Below are 21,989 nucleotides of genomic sequence, written 5' to 3'. Positions count from 1 at the left end.
GGTACAGTAAGCAGGACTCTCCCTTACATAATATTATATAAATGTGTCTTCGACTGATTTCACAGCTGGGTGGTGTTTTGCCAGGGTTCCACAATGACCAAATGAACACCTTGAAAATAAATGGAAACTTTAAAAAGTGAAAGAACGTACTATTGTCTAACTACCAGCAACAGATCACAAAGAGACTGAGTGGTAGAGCAACAGCTTAAACATCTCTCATGGGCTTTGGCTGAGAATAAAACGGAGCTAAATGGAATGTGAATACTGGACAAAAGTAGTAGTAGAGCTCAGATTACTAAGAGCTCAGATGTTTAAATTAGTGCTGTGTATTAAAAGGTCATCAAAACAATACTGATGAAATGTCAAGGCTGTTTATACATCACTTCTGTTGCCAAAAACAACTAGAATTCAGAGGGTTTAAATGTTTGAGGAAATGGAGAGAAAATGAAGATTGTGTGTTTTCATCGTACCATAAAAATATTGAAAATAGGCCAATCCTGGAGGACAGGTTGTTGAAATGTGGGGCCCATAATAAATTCAGAAGCTGGGTTTTACACAGATATGGCCATCAAGCAACATCTTCCCCTTCTGAATGACCACGGTAACAAACTTGCTTCGGTTGTTTCTTTTTCTGAGGGAATACGTAAAGAGAGAACACATGGATGGTCTACTATGATCAAATAAAGATATGGTGTGTGACAAATTTCCTGCTTGCTAATGAGCTCAATTTTCCTGACACTCTCCTGATTCTCCTAAAAGAATACAGATGTCAGAAAATGACAGATGTGCACAATATTAAGGCCTATAGAAATATTTGGCTTGTAATATTAAACTAGCAAAAGTCCAACTTATTTACCTATTAAACAGTAATTAACTTGGTTCAACAGGACCATGATTGGAGCTTTTTTTTTCTGGACTAAAATTGTCCTGTTGAACCCCACCCTGTCCGTGTCTGTCCAAATAATGGGATAGAAAGTGTGTGCGTGTGTGTGTATGTGTGGACAGTATTTAGGCTATGGAGCTAACTAGCTTTGACAGTCTAACCCTTAGCCAACTAAGTGATTAGCCTAATGATACAAAGAGCGAGCTAGAGAGAGACAGACAGACAGACAGACAGACAGACATGCAAAAAAGACAGATGAGAAAAAAGGATGAAAATATAATGGATAGATGGAAAGAAAGATAACTGATGAAAATATGAAAAAACGTACATTAAAAAAGAAAGTTAAAACCTACAGACGGAAAAGTCCGAAAAAGAGAATGAAGGAAAGACAGAAAGAAAGCAGAAGTAGACATGAGTCACCTGGAGTTACGGGTGAGTGAGAGAAGGAAAAAGAGAAATACAAAAAAATACACAAAAAGAGAGAAAATGGACAAACAGAAAGGAAAAATAAGAAAGGAAAGAAAGACCTTACCTAAAGAACAGCAGAAAAACTATTAGAGAAAAGAAAAAGATTTTCGACAAGAGAGAATTAGGCAACAGAAGTCATCCACAGAAGACATAGGGAGTCAAAACAAAGACAAATTAATATAAAGAAAAGCATAATGAGAGGAAAGAAATGCAGAAAGAGAGAAAGTAAAAGTCGGGGGGGTAGAAAGACACAAAAAAGAACAAGAGCGATGGGGAGAAAGAAAAAGAGGCAGACACCTAAGTTGCATTTCTCACTGGAACTAGTTGTCAACACTTAAAAAGCATCAGCAAATATAAATCTTTCATTCTCCCTCTGCCACCTCCTCCTCGTCTTCACACCATCACTTTTTAAAATACCTGGCTCCTCCCATTCTGCAGAGGAGCAGGAAGTGCTGCCTGGCAACTGGCTGCCATGGTAATGGTTCACCTGAGCACTTCCTGCTTAAACAAACAAGCATGAGGCAGCACTATGGAAAAGGTGATGCAGTCAAAACAAAGTCCTACAAAGTTGATCAAATTCTATTTCTCACTCAAGTTACTGTTTACATAATTTGTCAAAGAAAAAAAATTTCTTTCACAATTTTAAAAAAAGCTTTAAAGTTCTTTGGAGTTTTTTGCAACTTTTACAACACGATTGACACACATGTAGAATAAACACTGCTAGACAAGCAAAAGAATCGCATTATATTCCCTTATTATCTGTATTTTCCTTTTTTTTGTTAACCACGGGCTCCAGGGATCGAATTACCAGAGACCCTCCCACATGGCGTTACCAAAATATTTAAGTCTAAACATTACATTGAAACCATACTGCCATTGCTTGCAGTTTTCCAATCCGTAAAATTACAACGCCCCTATTTTTCTTAACATCTCTTTATCTGATAAGGCAAAGTTCACAATAACTTCATTACTCGCTCAACTCCGACTACTTAAAAACTTGAACAAAGCTGATAGACTGACCAATATTGCCTTACAGTGTAGTAATCAATTTTACAACTCAATAGGCTATCTTCACTAAAGATTACCACAGGATCCTAACAAAAACTATATTAATATGATTTCACCTCTAATACTGCAATACACTTTCAATAAGCATCATTACTAGTCTTAACATTTGACTCTTATTTGTTTCCAAAGCTGTGTATCCCCACAAATCAATGTTTTTTTTTGTGAATGAAATAATTTAATAAAAGTTCAATACACTTGGACAAAATAGTATGCCAATTGTTTTTTTTTGTGATGTCATACCGATGAATGGCATGGTTTGATGGAGAGATTGGACAAAGATTACAGTAATGGAGGAAAAGAAGGCTATCACACCCAGCTGAAATCTCCAAACAAGAAAATAAAATGTCAGATGTATTTTTTGTCTTCAAATTGCCTTTTCCAAAGTAATAAAAGTTGTAACTGACAACACCTTCAAATAGTAAACAACAAATATTTTTGTGAGTAACAGGTAAAGTTAGGAGATGAGCTTTCATTTTCTGGACTTTTGTGTTTTCTTCCATGAAAAGGAGGTTTATTTGCAGGACAGTTACTTAGCATATTCCACTAAAGCATAACAGTAGTAATTAATATCACCCCACCTTCTTCTTTTCGGTTGTATTTGTAGGAGGGAGTATCCACTTTCATCAAACTATATGCAGAACATGTTATTTTGTTGTGTTTGAATGTGTTCACCTGCTTGCCAACAGTAACACCTTACACACCCTCAGAATCCAGTCCCCAGTTTACGTCCGATCTCTAAATGTCTCCAGCGCGATCCTGTCACCAGTGACAGCTCTCGGAGTGAGTTTACACCTGCCGATAAAATGTGTCTCCAAATGTGTCCTCAGTGAAACTTGCAATCAGATCTGACCTGATGGCTCTGTATGCAAATAATTTAGACGTTATTCCAATTTTCAAAGAGTAAATGTATTGCTATTTCTGACTGAGGTGTTTCCTATTTCACTAGGAATTTATTCCAACACACAAATGAATGTTGTTATCACATCAAGCAAAAAATAAACCATCTAGCACAGCCAACTCACAATAAGGTTCAATATACAATTTCAGTGCTGACGGATGGATACGCTCATGGAGAAAAAATAAAATCTAAGCAGGAGATTTTTTTTCATATGATGTGTCAAGATTATTAGTATCGTTACTAACTCAATGTGGTCTGGGCCGAACATAGATAAAAAAAAAAACACTGCCACATTGTTGAGCTGATCTAACCTGATGTTTCTATCATCAGTCATCACCATCTATACTAAAGTTAGGCAGTATGGAAAAAAAATGTATTCTCCATATATCTGATTCGATAAGGAGAATTACATGTTGTGTATCACAGACAAGAAGCAATGATAATATGAGAGTCTCCTAAAGCATAAAATGTGTCTTAACTCAGTCTTTATGTAACACTGTGACAGAAAAACAAGGACATTTGCTGACCAAATTAGCAAAATGTGTAATGTGGTGGCAAAGATTTGTCAAAAACAATCAAGACTTTCCAGAAATCAGCTATGAAACATGGCAGTTACATGATATTTGATAAATACAATGCCCATGTCTAATTTGTGCAGAATCTCTCACTCAAAGAAATTCACTGTGGCATTTCAACTATCAAATATTCAAATGGACAGTGCATCCTTTGTTTACTATTGTGGGACACTCAAAGGAAGGAATGCAATAAATTAAAGAGGAACAAAAAATATATACATATATATTGAGGGCACTTATTCCTTACTCCAATAACCAATGTGCCTGTATCAGCTATGCCACTTCAGAAGATATAAAATCTTCCATATTGGTTTGCTTTGAATCAATAGTTTTTTTGTGCAGAATCACTGGTAAAGATGACGAAAAATCGACCCTCCTTTTAAGATATTTTCAACCTTATCGTGAAATAGGTAGGTGAAGAGGAAAAACAAAACTTTAGGGTTACTTTGAGATTTTGCAAGGAATTTTGACAATCTTTATCAAACATCCACCGACAAGTGCACTATTTTCCACTAATCATGATGTAGCTCTTCTGCCAAACACGAAATTATGTATCAATCCATAATACTGAGAGCTTTGTGTTATAAATCAGATATTGTTCAAGAAGACAAAATGCTGATATAACAAAGATCATCAGTCTTGTTTCTTGCACTCGCATAAAGAACCACAACAGTGGGGAAGAAACAACTCATTTAGTGAAGATAAGCTGCACAAATACAATCACTACCAACATGTGACAAATTACATTAATAATGTTAGCTACACTGGTTAACAAGCCAGTTCACAGAAAAACAAATGGATAAAGTCAAATGATTAAAATGAAAAAACAACTATTTCCCCAGCTTTTATGTCACGCAGATGGGTTTTTGCAGAGAGTGTAAATTGTTAACGAGAATCAAGTCAAGAACGGATGAAGATAGGACAAACAAAACATTAAATCTCCAAAGGTCAACTTTGTCATCATCTGCTGTATTTTTCCTCCAATCCTCAGTGATATAAAAATTCTCAAGGTTTCCGAAAACAGATACCTAGAAAGAAAACTTGATACTAAGTACACTCTTTGAAGTGCAACTTCCCATGAGTTTCTAGACAAGCTGAGTTCAGACGAAAGGTAAAAAGGACTTCAGGCCCCTTATCATAGTAACTGACGAGTGAAATCATCTCTATGTGTTATGTTGTTGCTACAATTCACAGAAAATCATTGACGACATAACGACACAGGACAAATCCAATTTCAAAATCAGTTTGAGTAGGACAACGTAAGTAACTAGTGTAACTGTTACTGGTGTTAAGGTGGCTTCTACAGAAACACAGAAAAACAGACAAAATCCAGGCCATTCTCTTTCCATCTTCAAAACGCTGTTATTGATTTTACGCAGTCGAGGTAAAGCTTTAACACTCAGAACTGTTTTAGCATTAAGCCTTTGCCAGGGAAATCGATAAAGGCATTTTAATTGTTTAATAGAGGGCATTAGAGTTGATTTTTTTTTTTTAAATAAATCCAGCTTTGCTGCAAATTTCAACTCTGCAGGGAAGCCAGCGGTCCAGTGACCAGTCAGAAGGGCTTCACCCTGCTGCTGCGGTACCGGTCCCTGCTGTACCTCGACTTCTCTTGGCAACAAAGAGAGAGGCTGCAGCAGGGCAGCAGGGTCCTTGTATGGTTGCCTGACAGACGCCCACTTTCTGGTGACCAAGAGTATCACTAAACTGCTAGAGGCCCAGACTGTCCTGCTGAGTAGCTGGATGAGACGGAGATGTCGGTCCTGAACTGGCAGACTGTGTGACTCTGATGGCATAAAATCACTTGTTTTTTTAAGGGAGTCTTGACTACATCAAGCATTGTGTTTCAACTCCTCAGATAGAATTCTGCAGGTATTCTTTTCACCCTGAGTCTTCCTGAAAACTGCGCAGGCAAATGCCAATCTAAGCAAAAAAATATTCCGAATTTACTAATTGATTTGAACTGAATTCATTTATAATGCTAACATGTATAACAAGACTAAGACAATATCAAAACATTTTAAAATCCACATGTAAAGTTGTACCTTGTGCAACTACAAGGACATCAAGTCATTTAGGCCCCAGAAGTATTATTAGTCTGTAGAATAATTCTATTAGCTTATGATCTGGAATAGGCAATATGTCAATAAACGGTATAGCAAATGCAATAAAATGCTAAGTATAGGCAAACTCAAAACGCACATACACAAAATTGCAACTCATTTACACAATTTTAGGAGGCAGGTGCAACAGACTGATGAGAGAATTATTAAAAAAATTCTAGGGAAAAAAAAATCTTTATACAATTATTGTTACTATTTGATTGTAATTATTGTACGATTCAGATGAGCGTAAAAAACAGAAAACGGCTGTCAAATCAATCTACTATTCCAACCACTTATGCAGATTAAGAAAAGAGGAACTTCTGTCACAGTACTTGTATAAATGCATTACTTAAGAATCAAATGGAAATTGTTGACATTTTGGATTTGATTATGCTTTGATATTGTCAAATATATTAAGAACGTCTCCCAAGCCCAAGAAGCCAGAGTACTCTTATGGCCACAAATCCTCAAAATTGTTTCGTAAGGGAGGGAGAGGTGTACAAAGATACTCATCAAGATGATCAAAATCACTGCACTTTGAAAACTGTCTGCTTCTATGTGTGTATTTGTGTAGAAACACAGTGACTTCTGTTGCATGTTCTGTTTTCATGTGACTACACAACATTAAGTACTTGTTGTTTTGTGGTCTCAACATGTAAAATTAGCATAAATTACAGGCAACGTGAGGTGTCATAGTCCAGTTGCTGGTTCTGGTTTAATTTTACAGTTTCAACTTTCAAACGAAATCATTCAAATAAGTGCCGAGTTTAGAAAAATGCAGAGAAAAATCTGCACTGTCTCCTCCAATATAACATTATTTCATTAGCCATGATGGGGGCTTTGTCATAATACAAGCATCTTCAATTTAAATTTGTCCTTCCAAGCTTTTTCATTGTCACTTTGTGTCACTCTCAGACAATAACTGGCAAGTCAAACAGGTGTTAAGGCCAGACATCAGAGACATTGACATAAGGTTTGGCAGCAAAATGTAAAATAAAATCCAAGTAAGTGTTTGCCATTTTCAATACTGAGCTCTGAGTGCTGCCCACACTTAAAGATGTACTAAGCCAGAGAGTTGGGGGAGGAGCTGCATGTGATCCAAGACCCCTATTTTGCTTTTATATGCATTAATGCACTAATGAGCCGAAGACAACAACAATTATGTTACTACTGTCCATCCATCTATCCACCCATCGTCTGCCGCTTATCCTGCAATATCCAGCAATATCCTTATTGCTGGCTCCAGCAATCCCCCAGCCGCAGGGATTGCTGGAGCTTATCCCAGCTGTCATCGGGCGAGAGGTGGGGTATACCCTGGACTGGTCGCCAGTCAGTCACAGATGTTACTACAGGTGAGTTGAAAAAATTATATTCAATGCAAAAAGGGCCGCATGGCAACACAATGATTCAGGCTTCTGCCCCATGGCAAGAAGGTTCCGGGTTCTATTCCAACAGGAGGCCTTTCTGTGTGGAGTTTGCATCTTCTCCCCGTGTCTGTGTTGGTTTCCACAGGGTTCTGCAGTTTCAGTCCAAAAACATACAGCAGGTTAAGTGGAATAAATTGAAAAAAATGCCCGGACGTGTGAATGAAAACACGAACGGTTGTCTGTATCTATATGTGGCCCTGCGATCGACTGGTGACCGGTCCAGGGTGAACCTCGCCTCTTGCTTATTGACAGCTGAGCTAGGCTCCAGCATCCTCCAGAAACCTAAGTGCAGGAAAAGCAGTAGATAATGGATGGATGGATGGTCGTATGTCTGGATATGTGGGGCCTGAGATCAACTTGCTCAAAGTGCAATTGTCATATAATGCTATCACCAATATGGTCCAACCATAGTGCATTGTTACACAGTAATGTGTGTTTCAAGCGGAGCATAACATAATCATCAACATAAAATAAAATGGTATTGAAATGCAGAGAGACTGTTAGGGCCGGATACAGCAAGTGATGGATCATAATAAAATTACAGTAGCATGCAATTCAACAAATCAGGAGTTAATTGCGCATTGAAGGTTTAAGTTTTCTTTCACCGCAGCTTAGTTGTTTTCCGATCGGCAGCACGCATTATAGAAGGGATCATTTACTTTTAAAAGGCTATAATCCCCACCTTCCCAAAACGGGCCTCGATTAATGAGTGTAGAGCTCAGGTGCTGGACAATTACACGTGTAGTTCCGATCTCCCTAATCCTGCGTGCGCCTAAAGGTTTGTAGGTTGTCCACTAATATTTCAAGTGTTGTGACCTGAGGTTAGAGCCAACGTTATCCTGCACTCTTTGTATCCGGCTTGCAGTCGGTTGTGTGGTAGCTGGAGGGTTCGCAGTGCTGGCGCCGGCAGGTTGCCTCCAGGTGGTCAGCAGAAAGTTGTACCGTCGTTAGCTGATAGCTATCGGCTTAACTACTCGTTAACAACCGCTAGCACCGGCCGTAAAGTGTTACCTGTCCGGAGGCTAGTTAGCCTTTGTATCTGTCAGGTGTCAAGCTTGTGTCCTTTAGCTAGCTATAGCACTGAGTCTCCAAGTTAGCGACTGCGTTTAAATGTGTAACAGAACCGCGGGCAGCAGCTTCGCAAACACAGGAATTTCTCCAGGAAAGGGGCTCTTTGGCTGTATGTCGGTATCTGTTTTGGACAGTCACACACACACACACTCAAACACACACACTCTCTCACTCCGCCGTTACCGTGGATGTCGGCGGGTCCTCCTGGAACGCGTATCCGTACGGAGGTCTCTTCCTCCCGGCTTCCGACGAGGCTCGGTGTACAAACCTCCACCCCCCCCGCCCCTCCAACCTCCGTCTTCGGCGCTTTTGTGTCACATGAAACGTGCAACTATTTCACATTTCACGCAGTGTCTCACCTCCTACCGTTTCACCTCCTCCATATTTACAGTCTCCCTCTCTTTCTCTCTCTCTCCCTCTCTCTCTCTCTCTCTCTCTCTCTCTCCACCACCAACAACAACATTATTGACGTCCTCCTCCTACCACGTGACCAGTCTGCTGGGGCTAAAAATAGAACCAATGGAGCCCAATGGACGCAGTCAGACAGGGCAGAGAGACAGGCGATTGTTTGTCTTGCCTCCTTCACCTGACTCTCCCGTGTCTCTTTCTCACTACCATGGCTTGGCAATATGTCAGTGTGTTTCAAACCTACTATTATTATTATTCCTATCTTTTTCTTTGAAATAAATCTTTTTTTTTTTTTTTTTTTTTTTACTGTTTATATAATTTTCTACTACATGTCAGTATGTTTGAAAACCTACTATTATTATTATTCCTATATATTTTTTGAAATAAATCTTTCTTTTTCTTTCTTTTTTTTCACTGTTTATACAATTTTATACTATTATTTATTATTGTTATGTTTTTCTTGTAACTCTGGCACAATAATTTCCTTCAGGATAAATAGAGTTGTTCTTTATTCTTATTCTTATTCTTATTCTTATTTACCTCGTGAAAATATATCCTGTCTGAAGGCAAGTTTCAGGTTTTTCCTTCTTTTTGTTTTATTCTTTATATTTCGGACGTTTTGGGGTTTTTTTTTGAAACATTTGAAACAGCAGGGAATGTCTAGAGCTATTATTTGCTGGGAAATCATCAAGAAAAGACCAAAAAATCTATTTTATAAAAAGTTGTGTAAAGTAAAGGAGCTATAACTCCGTTGGAAATGCCATCATTTCAGAAAAAAAGACATTCTAAACATTGAAGATCAAAACGTGTGTGTGTGTGTGAGCGTACGTGCACAGAGGCATATACACAGGCGCAAGATTTGTAAATCTCCCTTATCTCTTAAATATTCTAAAGAAGTAGTATATTTAGTTATCCATGTAACTGTATTACATGGATAAATATTCTTATTACTATGCTATCTTACTTGCACTGCCAACACGGTTCATATTAATAATACTGTTTACACAACCTATTTATTGTCAATACAAATCCAAATGCACTGTCGACAGCAAAGTAAGAATTTCATTGTACAGGGAAACACATTTCCACAATGTACATATGACAGTAAACACTTATGAATCTTGAATCTCAATAGGAACTGAAAGAATCCCTGTTCTGCTACAATGTCACATAAATCCGATCACAAAGTGGAATTTGCAACATAGTACGGTCACCTCCGACAGAATAGATATGTGAAAAGCTGCAGTGAAAAATGGGTAGTCTAATGCAGCGGCACAGTGTTGCTCAAATGTTGCTAATTAATTTGTCTCCTCTCTGGATCATCCTGCTAAGTGGCCCATGGTGACCCTCACCCCTAACCCAGACAGTGCAATATGTTCACTCTTTCCGTCTGGCTGAAGGCAATAATATCAGACATGATGGTCACAATAACATTTTATCCGCTTGATATTTTAGAAAAAAAAGAAAAGAAAAAAAACTTCAAATATGATGACAGACTTTCCAGTGTCACAAGCAGCCAGATTTCATGGTGGAAAAAGCAGTTGCTTTACTTTTTCTGATAACCACAATACGAGGAGAGGAGTAGAGAGGAAAAGGGAGAGAGGAAGGGATGAATCATAGCTGATACTATAAATATTTTCACTCTTGCACGGATGCAGAATGCAAAAATGAGGGAAGAAGGAATGACAGCAGAGAATACCAGACAGAAAGAGAGAGAGAGAGAGAGAGAGAGAGAGAAGAGGAAAGGAAAATACGAGGGAAGCTGCAGGAAAGATAAGAGGGGGGGAGCAAAGTGAGCCAGACGAGGAAATGCAAAGGCAAGGGAGGCAGGGAAAAAAAAAGATGAAAAAGGAAAAAAAAAAGAGAGCAAGAGCACCGAGTAAAAATGTGTAGAATAGGCAGAGAAAAAACAGTGGAGGTGGGTTTCAAGGAAGGAGGGAGTGAGAGACATAAATAGAGAGAAAGAAATAACTATTCTGGAAATGATGTTGTTGCCATGGAGATGCTGTCCTTAGGCACCCTACTCCACAGGTGCCTTGTGGGTATTTTTAAAGGACTTCCCTGATTGGTAGGGAGCTTCGGAACAGAGGGATATTGATTTGCTGACGGGGGTGAAGGGCAAAGGTTACATCCCATTACCTCTCAGCTACAAGGCAGTTCAAGTGTATTTGCAAAATCTGCAATACCAATGGAAGCAGAGATTCTTAAATGTGTCAGGCACGACCCGAGATTTAGGCACCAGACACTTAATAGTGTTTCTTTTTTAGCAGACTAATGTAGTTCAAACACAATGTTGTACCTGTTGTCAAATATAAATATCTAATACATAGCTGTGTTTCATTTTGTCATGTCCAACGCTTACTTCAAATCTGTGATGCTGATTTGGTTTCTGTGCTGCACTGAGAGTGAATTGAGCACGACAGTCAATTCGTTTTAATCAAATAGACGACATTTGGGAAGGACAGTGACAGCGGTTTTCCGTTAATTTTCCATGTAAAACTTTCAACAGTATCTGTTTCGCAATGTTTTAATGAATTCAAGAATATGAATAAACCTATATTGGATTCATATTCCCTTTTCAGACCTACCAGTAAACCCTATGGTTCATAACCTTTTCTTTTATTATAATCTAATGATGTGTTATTCAAAAGGTTATTTGACACAAATTTCAGCTTCTTCCTTTTGCCAGTTTGTTTCTGCTTAATTTTGAAACAATATCTTTTGATCATTTGAATGTAATTTCTTGTTAAATTCCCACTAATTTTGCGCAAATTTGTATCTAATTTCTTTGGAATCGTGATACGGTCGCAGCCACCGTGCATTTTATAAACTTAGCCAGAGTGTGAAAAGATTTTGACTAAAAGATGAATCACGGGTGAAATTTGATACAACCAGAAAAGTGGCTCATACCACTGCAGAGCTATTAAAGACATTATTCTAAAAGATGGAGGAGGGAAACATGACCATGTGATGCCATTAAGAGTGATGACATATCTGCACACACACACACACACACACACACGCATACACAAACACACACATACACACACACAGACATACGCACAGTAAAATAGTGAGTCAGTCCCTGTTGAGTCACAGGAGAAATCAAAAATGTTGACACAGAAGGAGTGCACACACCAAGCATACACTAACACACTCCTGTGTACACACACACACAGACACACACACAGGCAGGCAACTCATTCCTCATCACATTCCCTAAATGTGCTTGAAGATCACAGCACAGCAGTTTTTTTTTTAGAATAACTCCAGAGAGAGCAGCAGTTTGTCCGTCATAATTTTATAATTTTTGCAGTAATGTGTCCTCAAGCCTCCCAGTGGATGCCCGGACCTCCAGTCTGCTGATCCCACTCCTGCACCGAGGCTGCATTACAGCATGATTTATCAGACTGCAGCACCCCCAAGAGGAGAGGGAGGTTTATAAGTGATAGTGTGGTTGTGTAATTGCTGGTACTCGCATGTATCAGACCTTTATTGGCCTCAAGGGAGGAATTCAGTGGTTGCAGCAGCTTATCTTAGGCAAATAAATAACACAGATAAATTAAACATGCGAGGTACAAGAGTGGGAGCTGCCAGATGGAGATATGAATAAAACTCAGCAAGCAGATCACGAGTTCTTAAATCTTTTGATCGTGTACGTCAGTGATGTGCATTTTCATTGCTGGCTGAACACTGATAAACATGCTGTCTACAACAAATTAACTAAGGTACTAAATTATTATGAATTATTATTAGTTTCACCCCACTCCAGTTCAGCCTCTCGGATGACTGAGAACCTCCTATTACGAGTAGTTTCGCCTGCAGGCGAAAGTCACGGTCTAACTATATTATCTATGAATATCCATTAAGAGTATTTACTGAATATAAATATAACTGATCGTAATAAATACAATTACATAAAATACTTTATATAATGTAAATGAGTACACGTGTGAATACAGACACACACACACATATTTATATGTATGCCCTTTTGAATGAAGACCATTGCATTGATATAATTACCTAATTTAAACCAAAAAATGAGCTCCAAACCAAAGCATGCTGTCCATGATGAAAAAACTAATAAAAGTGCAACACAGTACTATCTATACTATCTTTCTGTGAATACTGATAATATTTTACTGGATAAAGAATCTATCATTCAAATAGCTGCATAACATTTCTTAGGGTCCTTGTGAACTCAGTTCTTTAATTATTAAACTGTTGTTCTCGTTTATATCCTGCCATTGAATTTAGAGATTTTAGATAATAATTAATTGCATTTATCACACAGGAGCCAGATATAATAAATAATGTCTCCTCATATCACTTTTTGCATTATAAAGTTTCTCATGTTTGTTCTTTTATTGGATCAACAGACACCATCATTTCTATTTTTCCATCTTCCCTTTGCACGATATCAGCTTTTCCCCTGAAATTAAAATCCAGGTATCAGGCCTTGCTAAAATTAGCAAAAAAATTAGCTTTGAGATTTCTGGGGGATTGACTGATGCAGTACAAAGGATCCAGGGTTGCCAGTTGCTCAGTACTGAATGTTGGAACCTCCCGGCGGAGCGGGTAATATTCGAGGTTGTGAGAGACCATTGAGTCAACATGTAATGTTGCATTACTGTTGTGACATCTTAGCTAAGAAGTTGGTAAACGGTTGCGGCAAACACACTCAAAGCAAACTACGGCTGTGTGTACGCCCACGTCGGAGGCGGGCCGGCCTCGGATGAGTGTTGTGGGATATGAGTGAAACACAGAAGGATGCTAGAATCTCTAAATGGCTCTCAGGTTACAGTAGCCAGGGGTCATCTGATCTGACCTGTCCGCTACGACCGACAACCAAACTAGTTTTTCTGTACCGACCCTGTTACTCAGATGTCTGGCCAGCACAAAAAAAGAGTCATCATGTTCCAATGAAACCGAAACAGGCTCACTAGTGTCAAACCCAGATTGAACATCACTTTGAACAATAAAATTCAAGCAGACCAGAAACATGGCCGAAGACTCGCTTTGGATACATCGACATAACACTCTATCCTGGTTGGGATTAAATATGTGACGGTGTCCATTGTAGAGCAGGAAAATGTTTTCATATCCATACTAACAGCTGCTTTGCGGTGAAAGGCAACAACTAGTGCACTGAATTTAAGATGTATCACTTCCTCATTTTTCAAGTCAGACAAATTCTCAAGATTTAAAATTACACAACAATATGCACAATGTGAGTGTATATACATGTGTGACTGCGAATATGCACATACACATATGTCTATTTATGCCCTTTTCAATGAGAACCATTGCATTGTTTTAACAATCAGTGCTGACATCAAATACTGAGATCTGACGCAAAGCATCACAAGACACAGAAACAATTTTTCAGTTTGATAGCAAACAGCTGCAGGTGAGGAAGTATTCTGAGCGGCTGCAGTTTCAGCTGAGGTGGTAGTACTACAGCAGACGTGTTGTGCAGACTGCAGACCTCATTAATTCACCTCATTTGCCTGATCTTAATCTAATGGGCAGTTTTGATTCAGTCAGTCTACTTCCATCCTCTTCCTCCTCCTCTTCCTCCTCCTCTTTCACCCCACCCCCCCCCCCCCGCCCCCACCCTCTTATCTGTTGTCAAGGCAACCAACCTTTACACTGAAGCGGTTAGTCATCCATCCTGCCGGCCCTGCAGACCCCTCCCTTCCACGTTATGGTGACGTTTCATGCAATTCAAGTTGAACGATTTTCGTCATTGCCTGATTTTATTTTTCCTTACGCGCACACACACACACACACACACACACACACACACAAACAACAATAATAGCAACAATAATAATAATTTTTATTATTATTATTATTACTAGACAGACACACACACACTAAAATAACAACAATAATAACCACAATAATAATAATAATAATAATGTATCATTATTATTATAATTATGAGACAGACACAGCACTAAAACAACAACAAAAATAATAATAATTATTATTATTATTATCATTATTACAGACACACACACACTAAAACAACAATAATAGCATATTTTATTATTATTATTGTTACTATCTTTGTTTTTGTAGTGTGTGTGTGTGTGTGTGTGCCTGTCTAACACTAGCAATAATAATAATAATATTGATAATAATAACTGTTATACTAACATCAACAGTAATGCTAATAATAATAAGTATCATGTAATTATTATTGATAATAACAATTCTAATTCTTAATGCTAACAACAACAACAACGATGATGTTGATGATTATTATTATGATTATTATTGTTGTTATTATCAAAGATTTCACACATTCATTCCTCCCCTACAGCCACATGGGTTGGGCTTGTTGAGGAGGGCAACCGGGACACGCACGCGCGCGTGCACGCACAAGTTGAATAGGACGAGGAAGGCGGATCTGCGAGTCCAGAATCCTGCACTTTCCCTGCAGAGCCGAGCGGAGCGCGGTGAGTACCAGACCTGACCCTCTTCCTTGGCTTTTGTACTAAATGACTAAATCAATAAATGGCAGTTTCTGTCATCAGTGTGACTCCTCACTGTCCGATTTCAGGGGTTTATTTACCTGGGTGTGTGTGTGTGTGTGTGTGTGTGTGTGTGTGTGTGTGTGTGTGTGTGTGTGTGTGTGTGTGTGTGTGTCATGTATGACTTAAGCGCTTTGTCTAGTGTGTAACTTTCCGGCGAAGGTGCGCAGGTGCAGGAACCGCGTTGGCATTTCGGTGTTTTCTATCCGCGTCCTGACGAAACCGCGCTCGGCTCCGCGCCTCACTTCCGGCTGCCGGCTCTTTACGTCACATTGAGATTGTGCGTTTTTTCGGCTGATAGTAAAAACGAGATAAAGAAACATGTGGGTTTCCGTGCCCGATTGTTTGGTCGCCAAAGTACAATAATTGATCCGTCCGGGATTGACGGTCGTCACCGGACCCGTGGACTTGTAAAGTGGAGGCTTCACTTGGACCTCCAGTCAGATTTGGATTTTTCTCCTTTACTTCCCTTTTCTCACCTTAAACCATCCCATCTGACCCCGACACACCTTTAAACGTTTGTTTCGCCGGGATCAGATTCTTTTCATTTCCTTTCTCCGACCTTTGGCGCAGTTTAGAACGGCAGGAACCCCTAGAGGCCTCAAACAGAAATGCATCGATTATCGATATCAATAGATTAATAATATGTTGCAGCGCATTGCCGTGTGACTACAATCAGGAAAACTAAACGGTTTAACTGTGATTATAAATGTGTTATTTCAAAGTATAGAGCACCTTTTCCCCAACCTGCACGACATGAGGTTCATAATAACAGTGAACCTGAACAACTGACATGAATCAGCTTTCAGTTAAATGACAGGACATTAACAAGCGTCTAAATACCAAAATATTTCAAACAACTATCTGGACGACCAGAGGACAACACCTGAACTGTATGAAATAAATAAATATTGGAATTATTATTAAAATATAATATATCACATCATTACTATTGTTGTTATTGTTATGACTGATATAATTTTTAGTATCACAATAAGTATATAATAATATGAGAATGAGAATAATGAGAATAATAATAATAATAATAATAATTATTATTATTATTATAGTAATTGTTGCCATGCTCGTGTACGTGTGTGTTTATTTATTTGTATGATAATAATTTGAGACATCAAATAGATAACAGAAATCATAATGATGATGATAATAATAATAATAGAAATAATTCTAGCTTGAGAACCGATACATCACCTGAATTGTGTCACATTGATAAATATTGTATTTATTATTCTATGATAATGCATTATCATCATCATTATTGTTATCATATTATTATTATCCTTATAATCCCTATCATTATTATTATTACTAGTATGGTAATTGTTGGAGATTTAAAAAATAAATCTAAATGTATGGCGATGCTTGTGTGTTTGTGTGTGTGTGTATTTGTGTCTTAATTTATTGATCAATTTCAATGCATGTGAAAGCTTTGTGAGTGCTGCTATAAAACAATAAATGAGAATGACCACGCCAGGAGTTTATTACACCATCATGGCCGACATGAAGCTCTCATTTCTAAATGGCAAGACATCAATTATTAGCATGACAAAGATCATGCGGAATAAGACAATGCTATCTGTCATCTACCGTGGCGTTTCTTGTAATTGATTCTTGCTCTCCTGCACGTGGAAGTCACTTCAATTTAATCCTCTTGGCGACTACTTGTCTCTTTTCGGCTCTCTCAGACACACACACACACACGCACACATTCACACACCACTGTGGGCACTAGGACATTATACAAGGTCCGAATCCCCCATAATATTGAAGTTATGTTTTCCAAAAGTCCATTCCTCAAGCATTTACATTATATCCCGGAAAAAGCTAGATATGTCCAACTGTTTGTGTTCCATCCCTGCATCTATATTTCTGCAGAATAAATGCAATTACTGTGTCATGTGATTATCTATATTTGTGTTTCTCTATCTTTGCTTCCTTGATTAAATTTAGTGTAGTTCAGCGATACGGCCCCAAGGCAGGGATCTTGGTCAGAATTTTTTTTTTTCCTCCACAGATCATGGAAATTTCTGCTCCGCGCTCTGGACGCTCTCTCTTTCCATGGTTGGTGGGAGTGTCACAGGTGCTGGGCCTGGTGTCGGTGGTGCTGACCGGCGTGTGGATGGGTCACTATCGCGGCGGGTTCGCTTGGGACGGCTCGGCGCAGCAGTTCAACGTGCACCCCCTCTGCATGGTTTTGGGCCTGGTGTTCTTGCAGGGCGACGGTGAGTTGACACTTTCCCTGGAAGCCTGAGCCGATGGGCGGGACTCACGAGATGTTATTGACCCTTTTCGGGTAGAAATGCCGGTCTCAACTATAAACACAGCAATGCACACACGCAAATACACAAATGTGTGTCCCAGCATTGCTATACTTCCACCTTAAAATTGCCAAAAGAGGTCAAAATCAAACAAATTTTTCTGATGAACCAGTTATAATTGATAAATTTGTGATAACGCTTGAGAGTGGATGTTTTCCTTTGAGAGGCTATTCTGAATATCTGACCCGCCCAGACTGAGACAAAGAGAAGGAATAAAGATTTGGCCCATCCAGTTGAGCTGTTGGGTGTGACGGAGGGAGGCGGGGAGGTTTTTTCTGACCGGGTTAAACCAGCGGCACACAGTCGCCAGCGAGCAAACAGATCACAGAGGATTGTGCTCGGAGACAATGTTTCAATTGAGCGGCATGTAACAGCTCTGGTGGTACACTGGAGAGCCAGCTGGGGCTTTCTCTATATGCTCATTTAAGAATTAAGCAATTCGAATGTTGATTAAAAAGGCTTATATTCCTTCTTATAAGTAAAATTTCACATCCGCTTTCGGGAAAATGCATTTTCACATCACTCTTAGATGAATGTTTTCATTGTCGGTCATCTTTCTATGAAAATGGGGTACCAATCCAAACTTCAAAATGTTGGGCAAAGAAAATATCATCTTCTTGTCACCTTATTCTCGCAACCAGCAAGACACGCTAAATGTCCTCATACCATTTTTTCACATAAAATTTCATTAATATCTGAATATGTTTCTTAATTAAAGACAATTAACTTTTGTTGGAATTTTTTTTCCATATTAATCTCAAACAGTTGATCTTACAGTCGTGGTACTCAAGCAGGAAAGCATAAATAGCAAACTTTTACTAACAAGCATGCAGGTATGCAATATTTTGATTTAAAGACTTTAAACTGGTAAATACAAAGAAATTGACAATGACAAAACAAATTGGAAAACGGGGGAACTCAAAAACAAACTATCTAATTGCATATATTTATGTTTACAAAATGTACCGCTCCCCCTCACTGCCCTCTCATTGGTCCAAATGGCTCCTCTCCTGCCAATGGGAGATGAAGAAAAGCAGACACACGATCCAATTTTGCTGAAACTTCATCCATTATTCCAATTTAAAAGCTTTAATAGCCACCTTGTTTGTTGCCGTTGGACGCAAGTGTCGCAAATCCCAGCGATCACGTCGGTCCCTGGATAATGACAGACCGATGCGGTAATTTTATTTCCCTATCAAGCTCTGCTCCTGAAGCCCCCCGGGTTTTTCTGCTAATCGGGCTAAACACATTAGTTCAACCGCTTTGGCAGGACAGCTGTCCGCTCGGGAGCCAGATTGCATTACGGTGAAAAAAGCAAAGGTCGATCGGGCGTTAGCAGGTGACTGACAGGCGATGGAGAGACCCCGGAGGGGCACCTCGCACAGAGACACAAAAACACACATCGTGAAGTTGAGTTTGCGAAGGCCGCCTTCACATCACACTGAGCATCTTTTCCCTCTGATTTTTGATTTCAATGTGAACCTTTTTTTTTTTTCCTCACCAGATTATACTTTTAAGGATTAGCAGGGAGGGTGACTCTTTATTATGTGTCAACTGCGACCGTGTAAATATAAGACATTAGCTGTAATTGTTTGATCCGATTACTCTTTCGTCCATCATGGCGGCGGGTGCCATGACGACAACCGGAGGCCTGTGAGAGCTGCTGTGCAGCATGAGGTTGTTTTCCAAATGTGCCAGTGAGATATACTCAAGCTTATTTGCAATAGAGGTGTGGCGAAACACAGTTGTCACATCTTTTAAGTTAAGCTTTTTAAAGTGATTGAAATGACTGATTTGGATGATAATATCTTTACGGATCGAGATAAGATACGATAATGATAGTTTCTTTTGAATGACTGCTTTGCAGGAGATAAGACAGGAAGGGGCTCCCTGTTATGGAAGATTAGCAGAGTGACTTGGGTTATTGAATGACAGATTACAACTGTACAAACTGCTTAGTTATCCTATTTTTTCTGTGAACTTCTAATAACAAAAGGCTAATGTTTGTTTGCTTTATGATTTAAGTTTTATGTTTTTAAATATGTTTTTTTCTTTTTAACTTCAGGGGACAGTTGAACTTGCATCTGCACCTGCAGAAAATCCACAGAAATAGATCTAATCCATTTTTAATTCTGAACACTTCTGCAGCCATTCTGGTGTACAGGGTGTTTCGCAACGAAGCAAAGAGCAGCGTGAAGCTGCTTCACGCCATCATCCACCTGCTCGCCCTCATCATCAGCATTGTAGGTGAGGAAGACGGAGGTGATGGAGCGCTATGAGTGTGTGTGTGTGTGTGTGTGTGTGTCCATGGGACAGATTGAAAACAACCCATGTCGTTCTTTGCCACCAAATGATTTCTTGTTGGTTTGTTTATATGTGTGTGTGTGTGTCTTTTTGTGTATGTGTATGTGTATGTGTATGTGTATGTGTATGTGTGTGTTTGTGTGTGTGTGTGTGTGTTTGTGCATGTATATAGGTATGGTAGCGGTGTTTGACTTCCACAGAGCAGCCAAGATTCCAGATATGTACTCCCTACATAGCTGGTGCGGCCTGGCTACCATAGTCTTATTCTGCATGCAGGTGAGTACACACACACACACACACACACACACACACACACACACACACACACACGTGCAGATGTAAAAGAAATGCATGCGCACTATCTTTATTACAAGGAGGCCAACTGGTTAATGATCCTATTGGTTGTACACACCTACACACACATGCAGTTTAAATATTAAAAGACTTTTTCATATTCTGTTTTTCTCTCTCTTTCTATGCAATTCTTACCAGTGGGTGATGGGTTTACTGTTCTTCCTTTTCCCTGTCGCGTCGTTATGGTTACGAGCCGCGTACCTGCCTCTCCACGCGTTCTCCGGCCTGGTCCTCCTGGCTCTGGCGATCGGGAGCAGCCTGCTGGGAATCAAGGAGAAACTCCTCTTCAGCATCATGTGAGCGTACATTTCTCATCTTCATGAGGACTAGGCTTGAACTCTTCATGTTGTTTCATTTTTCAGATGTTGATTTCATTTACTTATTCAAATATAAGGTATTTATGGAAATGGAAGGTGATATGATTGCCCAGAACACATGGTAAGGAGCACTGATTGTTTCCTCTCTCACGTGATCCAGGTCAACCTACTCCCAGTTTGTCCCGGAGGGCATTCTGGCCAACGTCCTTGGGCTTCTGCTTGTGTGCTTCGGGGTGGTACTGGGCTACTTGCTCACCAGGGAGGAGTACAGACGTCCACCCAACCCGGAGGAAGAGTCTCTGTCTGTCCACTTTAAGAACCTGGATGACGGGGCGCAACCCACCTCCCCCTGATCCCCTGCATCTCCATCCTCATGTGGGGAAAAAGCTGCCCAGACCTCCGGAGTTATAATCTGAGCTTTGTTGGGATCGCGAAAATAACTAGAATAAGTAGAAGGTGGTTCACATGAAAAAACAGTGTATTGGTGTGCTTCTGTGAGAGAGACAAAGAAAAATAGTCTTATTAGCATTGGCTCACTCACTTGCTGCTATTGTTCGACGGCCCCATTGGGCTAATTTTCTTTAATAATATTTAATTCAAAAAAAGATTCCAGTGAAGTATTAGGGCCACATTCTCACTTCTGGCCCGGCATCGGAATATTCCCCTCCAGCTCGATGGGAAATCACCCTTTCATATTGTCTTCTGTGAATAAAAAAATCGAGCGCTGTAATTTTATATACTTTAATCCAGAAGAGATCTTCATAGGTCAAACTAAACCTGAAGACCGGATACACGTCCGAGGGATGCCCATCATATCAGCCGGACATGGAAGAAAACCTAGAAGTTCCGTCCAGACAAACATCAGTGTTAATGTGTTGACAACCATCAGCAGTGAAATCACGCTTCGTCTCCTCGCTGGTTCAGGTCTCGCGTCCTATCGATAAAGGTCCGATCTTTCACAAAGAGTTCAGTTTTGGGTTTCCGGTGTGTCATATCATGGTCATTTGTAGGTCCCGGTCTGGGTCTGACTCGATTCCCGTATTGAAGACCCGGATCCAATAGAAAATATCTATCACAGTGAACGAACTGGTGAATGTTATCTGTCTTTGTAATCGTTCCAAATAAAGTGTAAATCTCATTGTAGAACTGTGCCTTGTGTCGTGCGTGATTTCACCTTCGTTATTTGTTATTCTTCACAACGTCATGTTGGTGGATGGCCTTCCATAT

General features: G+C 39.5%; 2 protein-coding genes across 2 annotated transcripts in view; one reads left to right on the top strand and one right to left on the bottom strand.

The window, feature by feature from the left end:
* Positions 1-8,916, bottom strand: part of hdac5 (histone deacetylase 5) — a 44,347-nt gene extending 35,431 nt beyond the window's left edge. The window contains exon 1 of the mRNA XM_086170289.1: positions 8,679-8,916. The gene's annotated coding sequence lies outside the window, so the exon portion shown is untranslated. The remainder of the gene's footprint in view (positions 1-8,678) is intronic.
* Positions 8,917-15,294: 6,378 nt separating this feature from the next.
* On the top strand, positions 15,295-21,934 carry cyb561 (cytochrome b561). Its single transcript, XM_086170658.1, has 6 exons — positions 15,295-15,373; positions 17,484-17,691; positions 19,936-20,034; positions 20,264-20,367; positions 20,584-20,741; positions 20,923-21,934. The coding sequence occupies exons 2-6, from the start codon at positions 17,487-17,489 to the stop codon at positions 21,113-21,115; spliced, it is 759 nt and encodes a 252-aa protein (XP_086026784.1). The 5' UTR covers positions 15,295-15,373; positions 17,484-17,486; the 3' UTR covers positions 21,116-21,934.
* Positions 21,935-21,989: the final 55 nt, after the last annotated feature.

The sequence above is a fragment of the Fistularia commersonii genome, chromosome 23 (genome assembly GCF_037954325.1).
Source record: "Fistularia commersonii isolate RoL2024-O1a breed Wild chromosome 23, RoL_Fcom_v1.0, whole genome shotgun sequence".
In the NCBI taxonomy this organism is placed as follows: domain Eukaryota; kingdom Metazoa; phylum Chordata; class Actinopteri; order Syngnathiformes; family Fistulariidae; genus Fistularia; species Fistularia commersonii.
The sequence above is the reverse complement of the archived record's forward strand: the minus strand, read 5'-3'. Positions and strand labels throughout refer to the sequence as shown.

Bases quoted from the DNA above. Each gene is read 5' to 3' on its own strand.
- cyb561 (XM_086170658.1), top strand. From the start codon at position 17,487: ATGGAAATTTCTGCTCCGCGCTCTGGACGCTCTCTCTTTCCATGGTTG. The intron at 17,692-19,935 runs GTGAGTTGACAC...ACACTTCTGCAG, and splicing joins GGTGTTCTTGCAGGGCGACG to CCATTCTGGTGTACAGGGTG. The intron at 20,035-20,263 runs GTGAGGAAGACG...GCATGTATATAG, and splicing joins CCTCATCATCAGCATTGTAG to GTATGGTAGCGGTGTTTGAC.